General features: G+C 41.7%; 1 protein-coding gene across 2 annotated transcripts in view; it reads right to left on the reverse strand.

Moving 5' to 3' along the window:
• Positions 1–11,416, reverse strand: part of RNF43 (ring finger protein 43) — a 31,026-nt gene extending 19,610 nt beyond the window's left edge. The window contains exon 1 of one of the 2 annotated variants that reach the window (XM_072428539.1): positions 10,757–11,416. In XM_072428539.1, coding sequence (XP_072284640.1) covers positions 10,757–11,026 — 270 coding nt within the window. In that variant the 5' untranslated portion in view covers positions 11,027–11,416. Of the gene's footprint in view, positions 1–8,416; positions 8,636–10,756 lie in introns of those variants that run through there. The other variant, XM_072428548.1, reaches the window with a different exon arrangement.
• Between the last annotated feature and the right edge of the window lie 614 nt (positions 11,417–12,030).

Here is a 12,030-nt window from a genome sequence, read left to right on the forward strand (position 1 = left end):
CACTGAAGAGTTGGGTCACAAATCAGGGCCTTCCACCTGCCTACAATTTCTTTCCACCCAGCTTAAAAAAAATTCTGGGTTGAGCACTGCACTGGTAATGTACAGTAACATGAAGCAGTACCTGCAGCCAATTCAGACTGCACAGGTTGCCCAGAACCTCCAAAATGGCACAGTCGTCCCAAAAAAATGTGAGGGTATTACCAGCACAGTCTGGAGTGTGAAGGAGATGACAGGAAACACGCTTTTACACAAAGGAAGCTGGCTAGGGCTGTAGAAGGCCAACAACCCAGGACCAGGACCAGTACCTGTGTGTGAGGGGGAAAAAGGAGGCGCACTGCCAGAGCCCTACATAATGAACTCAAATGGGCTAATATAGGATGTGGGCCCAACATTCTGCAGTAAGACCCGTGCTCAGAACCTGGCACCATGCAGCTCAATTGGCATTTGCCAGAGAACAGCAGAATTGTCAGGTTAGCCATTGGTGCTCCCACTATTGTAACAGATAGGAGCAGGGTTACACTGAGCACACATGACAGATGTGACGTTGTCCAGCGATTCCATCCATGAACATTATGATGCTCACAATATTATCTAGCATGAGTGGTTTTGCAGTGGGTCAGTGGTTATGGTTTGGAGGACCCCAAAGACTTCTATGTACTAGCTAACTATTACCAGTATGAAATCCTCAGACCCACAGTCAGACCTTATGTAGGGGCAGGGCAATGCCTGGTCACAGTGTGTAGGCAGTTTCTGACAATTGTCATGAAATGATTGCTTGGTATTGTTTCAGGTGACAGCAGGAATGAACAGGCTCTGTATAAGCAGTCTTCTCTGATAATGCCGAGCTGTCTGCCTGTTCTGTGCAGGGGGTTCACCTCCTAGGAAAAACAATAGTACGTGGTAGCAGTTGGTCATTTATTGATCCAGCATGGGGGGATCACTAAACTGTGTAATGGGCCCCTATTCTAAAACATTTTCAGATGAGAAAATCATGAACAAGCATTTTGACAGATGAAAATCCAGCATTTGTACAAACATTTAGGCTTTTTTTTTTTTTTGTCTACAAACATTTAGACCAATAGGCTAAGTTATTGATCTGTTCTCGCCACAGAAAAAGGAAACAGTTACCTAAAATGGACTACATCTAAAATGTACTACACTAGTGGAATTGGTTGCATTATTAGCAATCTAGTAGTAGATCTCTCAAATGACCAATCATACACAACTAAATCCTCCAAGAAATTGGGCAACAATACTTGGACCCCATGCTGTACAAATACGACACGAATGGGGTTGATCATTTGTTTTAACCTTGATATTGGTTGTTCAAATGGCACATGCACACAAATATAAGGATTTTCATTTTTTATGAAGGATAAAACAAACATAACAGAATGGCAGAGATATTTAAAACTTGCACAAGCTTGGTTATTGTCAACCGACTAACTATCGTGATCCTCTCTGGAAAATCTTGCATGTGTACAGTCCCTATTTTATGTACAGCGCTGCGTAATATGTTGGCGCTATATAAATCCTGTTTATTATTATTAGCAGATAGAATAAAGCGCAAGGAGCGTAACATGCCCAGCAACATTATAGAGGAAGGGCTACAGCTGGGATTTTGGCCCTACAAGAGAGGATGGGCACAGGAGTTGTGTACTTGCCTAGTGACTAACCCTGCACCATCATACTAATAATCATCCCCAAGGCATACAAATAGTTGATTTCACACAGAAAACTTAAGAACACTCTACTGTTGATACATTAGACCGGGTGCACAAATGAATATGTGTCCCATAACAAAAAACTCATTGGATTTATTCAGTTTCAATTCACTAACCTTGCTGTGTTCAGCTTTATTTCATGTTATTACAGATTAAAAAAAAAAAAAAAAAAAAAAAAAAAAAAAAACTTACATGACCCCTGTTAATGCTTTAGGAGAAAACAAGAGTCTGAAAATTAAAGGGAGATATGGAATGCTTTGTAGGTGTGCGAATCTTTGGTTTACAAAAAACAGGCTGGCGGTATTTTAAGAGCTTATGCTGACCAAAACCAAGAAATTAGCTGCAACACTTACATTGAAAACATGTTTTACAATATTTATCATAGAACACTGATCCAGAAACTCTTTTTTTTTTTAAAAACTTGCGGAATAATATTAATCCTATTAGACATGTACCAACATTATTATTTACTTTGCACAGTGTTTTAGAAGTTACCAATGTTCTGCCCTTACTATAACCCCACTGCGACTCTCTGCTCACAATGCAGCTGTGTCAAAGTGGGGCTTGTTCTACGCTGAATTTAGTCTCACTTCTACAGTTCAGTAATTGTTAATCAGCCATTTTACACCACTCCATTCCCAAGGCTCCAAATCACTGCAGTTCACAGCTTTTATGTCAACCATTAATACTATCCAGATGTAACAAAAAAAAATCCAGTGATGTTTCAGCACATGTGACATCAAATGCACTACATTGCATAAGTTCAGTGTATTGTAAGAGAACACATATTTCATGTTGTAAGAGAAATGTTTATTTTACAGTAAATTTGTGTATGTGAAAAATCACATTTTTCAATGCTTATTGTAGCATTAACTAAACATATTTGTATATAAGGTTGCATAGGAAATGCAGATTGGCCATTACAAACAATTTTTATCACTGTATTTAAAAAAAAAAAAAAAAAAAGATTGTCAGATCACGAATCAAACATTTTCTCATAGATTATTTGTGCAGTTAACATTTGATTACCTATAAAAAGGCTTTCCTAGAATCCTAAAGCCTCAAGACTGCACCCCAGGTAGACTTGGAGCTATCAGACAAATGTCACTCTGTAGAATTCACCTTTGCTCTCCCCCCAGAAGTAATGGGAGGTAATGGGGGAGGACAGACTGTCAAACACAGATACTTTGAGACAATTTGAATTTGCCCATTGAGTGTCTGCTGATTCTCCACACCTTACACTTCCTAATCTGTACTCCCTTACCCGCTCCCTGATTCAGGAGCCCACCCTAGCTATGCTTTAGTGTAGGATAGTGTGCAGCAAACATGGGAAGATCAAAATTATCAAACTAACCATCACTAACTTCACACAGGGAACCTTGTCATGTACATAACAAAAACAAAATTATCACATGTAGGTGGCCACTTGCTCCTCAGAATGTTACCAATCTCTCAATGTAATAGGAGCTTTCCATATCTGGTGACTTGCACATTTGTTAACCCACACAAAGGCAACTTATGACAAAGATAATGTAAATGCCAGAATGGTCATCCTAGCATAACCACACTCCACATTATGGGGATGCCAATTTCAATGACTAAATCACAATAGGAAAGTCACACTCCTACATATCTGCTGTTAAATTACCTGCTGTAAAATGTCTGACCCTCCAAAGCAGGTGGTGGCCAACCTTTTCGGACCTATGGATCACTAAACTTACTGGCTCCAGACCGCACATGCATGGGGAGGCGGGCATCACTCAAAGGGGAAGAAACGTCCCCCAAAGTGACGTTATGAGCCTGCAATGGGAGAGCGGTGTCCACAGACACAACCTGCCCTGAGCCAGCAATGGGAAAATGGGTGGGTTGCGTCCCGTGATACAACCTGCCCACTTACCTGAGACTGCGACCCGTACAGAGGACATGGTCTGGGGCTCTGACCAGTGTGCCCTCCCAGCAGGGTGCTGGTCATGACCCTGCTAGGGGGCGCACCGGCCAGATCCGTGGACCATGTCCTCTGTACGAGTCGCAGGCTCAGGTAAGTGGGCAATTTCTTCTGCACCACAGGTTGGCGACCGCTGCTCCATATCATGCTTTACGTTTGTTTTTAAAACTTGTTTCCCCAAAAATAAGCCCTAGCATGATTTTTCCATATTTTTGAGAAGCTCGAATATATCACAAGAAATTCACGATGGATTTCAGGGTTTGGAGATTTGACGATAATGATGTTCCAGAATGTGATGACATGACTATATTTGAATAAATGTTGAGTTTTTGTTCAAGAATAAATGTTGATTATTGTTCATTAAAAAATTAGACATCCCATAAAAATAAGCCCTAGTGCATTTTTTGGAGCAAAAAGTTATATGATACTGTTACTTTCAGGTAAACGGTAATTAGTAAATTGTACTTCCTTTTTTTTCTCAGTTACCCTAGGAATAATAAAGCTCTGACATAACTTTCTAATTCAGGGGTGCCCACACTTTTTTGGCTTGCAAGTTACTTTTAAAATGACCAAGTCAAAATGATCTACCACAATAAAAACTTGGACTTAAATCATGTGCGCGATAGAGTTTTTTTTGAAAGGCAGGCTGCCTGATCTACTTGCGTTGTCTTTGCAATCCACCTGTTGGGCACCCCTGATCTAACTGAATAAAGAATTTTTTTTTTTTTTTGTTATGAGCCAACATGCAGCTTAATTTCACAATAACTACCAATACTGGAAAGTAATTACTAAAACGACAGATGGTGCTGTATAAATATGGTTTATTGTTGTTATTATTATTACTAACAATAATTTTTACTACCGAAAGTAGCTCCTTGAAATCACATTAAAACACATCTATATTGCCTTTCCTATCCAGGGCAAGGGACAGAGTTTGTGTTCAGCCCACCCCTTCACACAACGAGAGCGCTTCCCTGCTTTTCCCTTGTTGGAGCCTCCACCAAAATGCAAAGCACAGAGACTGTGGTGCCATCACCCCTTTGTATTTTACCAGTGCGCACATTCAGCTCTGGGGCTGAAGCCTTCCTGGTAACATGCATCCCTATACTCTGGAGCTGCAGATATTTGCAATAGGAAGACTGAGGAGGGGAGCACTGTAGAGATGAGTGGGTAAAGTTGGGACACAAAGAATTTTGTTGCTGTCTGTGCCATTCTGTTCCGATGACACCCACATCCACAATTTCTTCTATTCAAGTTGTTTGAATCTGCTCATAAAGGTGACAGATAAAATACTTAAGATCCTGCCCCGCACTAAGCAGAAATATAGAAATGTGCTTATGTATGACAAGTACGCTTTAAGAAATAATCTGCACTTCTACATTCACCAGTATTTCCAGCCCATGCTAAAAATGGAACAAGTGACCTCATAGTCTGAATCATAATGATATATGGCAAGATTTTTAGGAAACCTGCATCAGTGGGTGATCATTTGCTTATCCCTGCCCAGGACCACTGTCTGCAGTGTAACCACAACATAACCATGCGCAAGATACACAAATGTGCCTCAGACCTCCTTCTCCTAATGTGTTTTCCTTTTCTAAAAGGAAACTGAATAAAGGTTATCTTCTAATCCCCAGCTTTGAAGTAAAACATTGTAAAAAGTACCCATATGTGTGTGATGCTGGAGAATGTACAATTATGCTGACCATAGTAACCAAACACTGAAATTTGCATTATTACTTTCCAACACATTGATTTTTTTCTTTTTACAGAGTCTAGTCTTGAAACAAAATACAGACTAATTATATTTTTTTATAGGACTGGTTCACAATATGTTGCAATAATTGAATTGGAAATTAATCCTGCACACTGCATTTTTGCCCACTGAACAAAAAAAAATACCTTAAAAAAAAGAAAAAGAAAAGCAGATTAGATCAAAAAAATGGGTGTTAATTCCATAAATGTAGGACTTGCATGCACATACACGTGTGTGCAAATAAGCTTTTACATAGAAGCAGCCCTTCTCTGATGCTCACACAAATTTGAGGTACCATTCTAACATATAGTCCAGATGTTACAGGACGGCTGCTTCCATCAATGGCCTCCAAGGCAGGTATGAGATGGCACCTAACCTCCCAGTATTTTAATAACAAAGCAGGTATGTGTGCACAACAGACAAAAAAACCTAATGTTTTTCAGTTTGACCGAACATTTGGGGGGAAAATCATGGCATGAACAGCATCAGTTATGAGACCATCATTGTCATACCATGTCAGACTCTTCCTAATATATGGTTACATAAGTCACCCTTAAATGATGTGGGCTAATGTGATCCATCTAACTACATCCTGTCTGGCCAGCTAATTACCAGATCAGAAGGAGAAAGACATGGTAATAAAAATATCTAAACAAGCTCATGGCTCAGATCTACATAAGCAGCTTCCCCCTTTCCATGGTGGTCCTTGTCATCTTACCAGCTGTCACAGCATGACTGACATGTGGGAAGATCAATGCACATCAGTATTTATTTAGCAGTATTCTCCATTTAGCAGTATTCTCCACAGAATATATGTTAAACTGAATAGGAAGAAGTTGTAGGCGGTTTTGTGACCCAACTTCTCAGTTCACCCGAAAACGGCCAGGTGGCTTCTGAAGAGTGCTAGGTGGTGCGCCCAGCTAAAAGAGGCTGCTGGGGAGAACACTGATCTGATTGTAAATGAACCTGAAGTAGATACAAGATATGGAACATTCACATTTAACTTTTGAAGTTTTCACCAACGAAAACCTCTGTTTAAAAATGTTATCCTTATATAGCCCGGATATTGAAAGACAAACTCATTAAGATTATTAGATATAGACACTTAAGTACTAGAAACCCACAAACAATTTTGAGGAATCAAATACCAGATTTCAACTAACAAAACCAAAAGATTGAATCTCATAAACCTAATATTTCCTAAAGGCTTACAAACATGCAAAAGTGGAATACAATATTCTAATTCAGCGTATTACAAGTAGGGTTCCTGCTAGGGGTTCTATGAGCAATCTTTGCCCCTCGGGTTAGTTTAAGTGACACCAAAGATCTTTTTTGCTATCTGCAAGGCTACCAGCATGTAGGAGCCATTCTTCCCACCAAGCACTTCACTAATGTATTGTGAGCTGTGAATATTGTAATTTTAGCACCGGTTTTCCCCAAAGTTCTGTAATAGACCATACATATAAAAAAATGTTTTTATAAAGTACAGGCTCAATGTGTAATTACAAATTAATAACATTAATGCGGCATATGATTATCTATATCCATGAATTAATCATATGACAAAAATACCACTGTACTCATTTTACAAAGCTCCTATTGTCTTGTTTGACTTTAAAACTCAAAGTTGTGCTCATGGATTTAATCCTACTCATCTCTGCAGGCTGCAATCTTCTTCACTAAAGGAATGCGTAAATGAACCTTATAAAAAGTATACAAAATACTTGTTTTAAATCTAGCGAAGAGTCCGTTTCTACTAGCGCCTAAAATATTTCTGGGTTGAACAATGTATGGGGATATTGGGTGGGTTCAAACAAACCCAATTATGACCCCAGGCTAAGGTTATGTTCACAGTATAACAGATGTAGTACATTTTACTGTACAGGCACCTGCGTTGCTCTCTAAAGCAATGCTGATCGCATTTAATGCATCAAAAAGGGCAGTGAACAGAAAAAGACAAAACTGCATATGACAATGCACCACAATGCATATGGGAAGTGCCTGTATATCGGACACTGTGTGTGACACAATAATCCCAAACTACTGGTTTTATGAAGTGTTTGTTCTGCTTTTTGGTGGATTGGAGGACGGCTCTTTAAGTCCATCTAACCATATATATAATATAGTTGTACATTTTGCCCCAAGCTATACCTTTTTTAGATTTAAAAGCTGCCATTGATGGCATCCCTAAAACTCTGTTGTCCTGATCTCCATTGGAATAAAAGTGAGGGAAAATCCAAAAAATAGTGTTAACACCAGAAAAAGAATAAAAGAGGAAACCTTTCAATGGAGACAATTCTTCCTGTGATAATCAAGAGGGGTTTTCTCTTCCTTCGGGGAAATCTAAATAAAGCACAGTGCTGAACCCAGAATTTTTTTTAATCCGGTTGGGAAGAAATTTTTAGGTGAGTGGCAGCCCCTGTATTGTGACCAAACTCTTTGGTAACCACCCAAAAACAGCCGGGTGGGTGCTGAAAAGTGCCGGGTGGTGCACACAGCTAAAAGTGCCTGGGGAGAACCCTGAAGCACCTAACATAACTTCTTATTCCTCTCCTATTCTATCCAAAATAAAATTTTAGGTTTTACAAAAACTTTATTGACAGCCTATGTATTCTTTTCAAGGCTCGTTTTCTAAAATTTACTGTTTAGCAATATAGTAAGCGACAAAAATAACAAAATTTTTTCGCCGGCCACAATGTTCTCCTGATTTTTGCATTATATCCTTCACTGGTGGGGAACAAAAATCTACTATGATATAAAAAACAACTGCAGCAATAACAAATGAGAAACCTGCCACTACACAATATTGGCTCTGGAAACATCCTATAAACACAAGCCTGAAAAGAATACTAGCAAATAAATATATTTTCTTTGGCAATAAAGCCAGCAGGAAGCCTTGGCCTGGATAATGAGCATTTACCCGGCTCGTGTATACATTATTAATGACATAATAAAAATTAGAAACCCAAGCAATATTTCCTCTACACTTACCTGTGTCTCATAACACATACAACTTTTCTCAACAGGTACAAATAATCAGCCACTGCTGTAATAGATTCCATCCAACTATCTGTGCCAGGAAAAAGTCTCAACGTGTGCGCAGTACACAACCCTTTACATGTAATTAAGGTACCCGCAAACCTCAGAGAGTGTCAAATATTACTGGAATTTGTCAAATACGTTTCAAGGCAGCCAGCTGCAGCTCTGCGTCTCTTAATGCACTTGCAGCCTGTAAATGCACACTTGGAGGACGTTCACAGTGGCTGCTGTGTACATTTGATTAGAGCTTGTGTTATTCATTTCTTTCTCATAAATGTTCCTGATATGGCTGGGTGACTACTCTGAACATGGCTGCATTATCTCAAACCGGAGTAAACAAAAGATTGATCCTGCCTTTGACACCAGCGCCAGGCTGACTGTGGTAACAGAGGCTTCATACACTGGGACTTTATAAAAACATGTCTACAATTAATAAAATCCCTGGGAATAAAACACCCGGAATGCTGGAGAACAAATATCTCCAAAATGATCCTCAGACTCCACATTAAAGATGACAAGTTCTCCCTGGAGTTCAGTTGTCAGAAGTATTTATTTACTGCTTTGTGCTAAACCAAGGCACTGACATTATTTTTCATTCTTCCTAGATATGTGTAAATGGGGGGAAATTTGACAACAACCTGTTATTTATTAACTCAAAAAAGCCATATATTTCCATGGTCCCTGTCAGCTTTTCTCAACCTTTTTACCCTGGAGGAAGCCTTCAAATAGTTTTCATGTCTTAGAAGTTCCTGTTATACCTACAGCCCACATGATAGGATCACCATCTGTAGGTCATAGAACAGAGACAATGGCACACCAAGGGTATTGGACCCCTCGGGGGGTGAGTGTAAGAGCCATAGATGGTGGCCGCCGGATAACCAGACCCTTACATGGCTTACTGGTGAAAACTCAATCCTTACATTAGTGGCCAGTGAACAAATAGATCCCTAGATGGTGGCCATGGGAAAAATGAATTCTTACATTATTTTTAAACAGTATTTATATAGCGCCAACATATTATGCAGCGCTGTACACATTGGAAGTCAATTGGTGGCCAACGTGAACTGATCAAACCACCAGTGCCAACTTCTCAAGTAACCCCTGAAGGCACCCAAAGGCTGCATAGAACCCTGGTGCAGAAGAGGTCCATGAACCCAAAACAATTTTGGAGTAAAATAACAAAACAGGATACTTTATATCATCAGTTTTAGACCGACAAAGAAGATGAAACGCGACCGAACAATCTGATCATGGAAAGGAAAAAGCTTTGCTGCAGAACCTCTGGCAGCATTGTACAGCGGCTTTTGGCATTTGTCTACATGAGCGTCCCTGCCATGCATAAAAGGATTAGCATACAAATGTTCGGTGTACTGAGAAACACTGCACTGCCATCCACGCAGCCATGTGACCGGCCTCACCTGCAACACCACCGCCGCAGGGGAACAACGCTCACATTGAAATTCATCCCCAACACGGCTAATCATTAACTTTATATAAGCAGCCTGCTGGCATTCGTACCAGGAGGAGGGCAGAATACCAAGGCGGCTGCCATTGATACAAAGCTGGAGGAAAACACACAAACTATATAAAGAGCAACCAAATGACATTTTCTGCAACAAGTCCAGAGATAAAGCTAGGAGCTGAGCGTACAATATGAATTCACCAGAGGAACTTTGCAATCCAACATTCACCATACAAATCAGATTCATTTGTGTAATTGATTATCCGATGCCTCGTTAGAGATAATATCAATAAATATGTCAGCGTATCACCATACCTATAATGCCAACCACAGGGTGACTACTAAACATTCACTGGTGTGTGAAACTGAATGATTGAAATGCTGGGTGAGACTTTTCACCTGGGGGACAACATATACAATGCTAGAGACACAGCGATTACTATTAACAGGATTTATATGGCACCAACATATTACGCAGCGCTGTACATTAAATAGCGATCACCTGAATCCAATCATTTCTATGGGAAGATCTCAGCAATGTACGGAAGGATCTAATCATTCACCCTTCCTCCTGAGGAGTGAAAGTGTGAGGAGGTCACCTGTACTAGTGGAGATTTTTCCTGATGTCCTGCAGGACAGGAAGTAAACACAAATCTCTCCCAATAAAACATATTTTATACACAAGACAAGGTTTGGATATCAGATAGACAATAATAATAATAAACAGAATCTGGATTGTTTTGTTCCCCCTGTGATAGGAGCACAGATCCGATACCATATAACACCCCTCCTCCTCCAGCTCTGTGCTGGCCCAGCTCCCAGGCACTCACCTGGAAGAGTCTGCCCTCGGCGTAGCTGATGTCCGACACCTTGGCGAATTGCCCCTCCACAGTGAAGTTTGGGGTGTCCATCCTGAGAGGGAAGACCCTGATGAGGGCTCTGTGGTTGGGCTCTGTGGCCCCCAGCCTCGCCTGTACACCCAGCATGAGGAGCAGCCACAGGGAAGCCAGCCGGGCTCTACTCATACTGCAGCCAGCAGCGGGGCTTCCATAGCGCAGCCTGCCGGTGCCGGGCACTACCCCCAGGGCAGAGGACCGCATGCAGCCCGGTCCATAGCAGCGGCCTGTGTGTGCTGAGTGCTGTGCCCGCTCCCCCGCTAGATGCAAAGTCCGCCCGCTCTCCTCACTGCCCGCCGTCCATTCATTGGTCCACCAATCACATCATCCCGCACTGCTGAGCGGCGGCCGCCTCAGGTCTCCGGGAAGATGCCGCCTCCCTCCGGGCTGAGCGGGGCCGGCGCACAGGTAGAGGAGGCCGTGTGGAAGCAATGCCCCCCTCCTTGTCCGCCTTCACCGGAGCCAAACCCAGGACGGGACTAGCACAATGCCATCACTCGGGGGCCCCTTGTAAACTTTTATCAGCCGGTCCCCAGCACCGCTTCCCCCTCCGTCCCCCGGGACCGCCGCTCCGCTTCTACCTGCTGCTGACACAAAGTGAGGGTGGAGCGGCCAATCCCCTCCCCCTCCCACAGGATCAGCGCACCACGGCGCCCCCTGCTGGCGACTGGGTAGATGGCTGCAGACTGGACCATCATCATCCTACATAGGGAACTGTACATTGACTGATACAAACACCCCACAGCCCGGGGTTACCTGGGGTCACAGGGCCTGCAATGTATCTGCAATGCTGGCATTTCATCATTATTATTAATAACAAACAGGATTGATATGGCACCAACATATAACGCAGCGCTGTACAATAAATAGAGGTCACAAATGACAGACAGATACATACAGTGACACAGGAGGACCCTGCCCCGAAGAGCTTACAATCTAAGAGGTAGGGGAATTAACAGGCAATAATATAAAACTGTACCCAACCAACTCATCTGTCTGCCTTCCAGCACCAGGTGCCAGCATCTTCCCTCTCTTCCAGGTGATCTCCAGCCTCTCTCTCTCCAAGGCTGAAGAGAAAACAATTTCATCAGTGAATGTGGGTGATCCAGTAAATCTGGAATAAATATGGTACCGAAATCAACACATTTGCATAGCAAACATTGCAAATAGCAAATGACTTTGAAGAAATGCCTTCCAAGTTTACTGGA

Source organism: Pyxicephalus adspersus, chromosome 1 (genome assembly GCF_032062135.1).
Source record: "Pyxicephalus adspersus chromosome 1, UCB_Pads_2.0, whole genome shotgun sequence".
NCBI classification, from domain to species: Eukaryota; Metazoa; Chordata; class Amphibia; order Anura; family Pyxicephalidae; genus Pyxicephalus; species Pyxicephalus adspersus.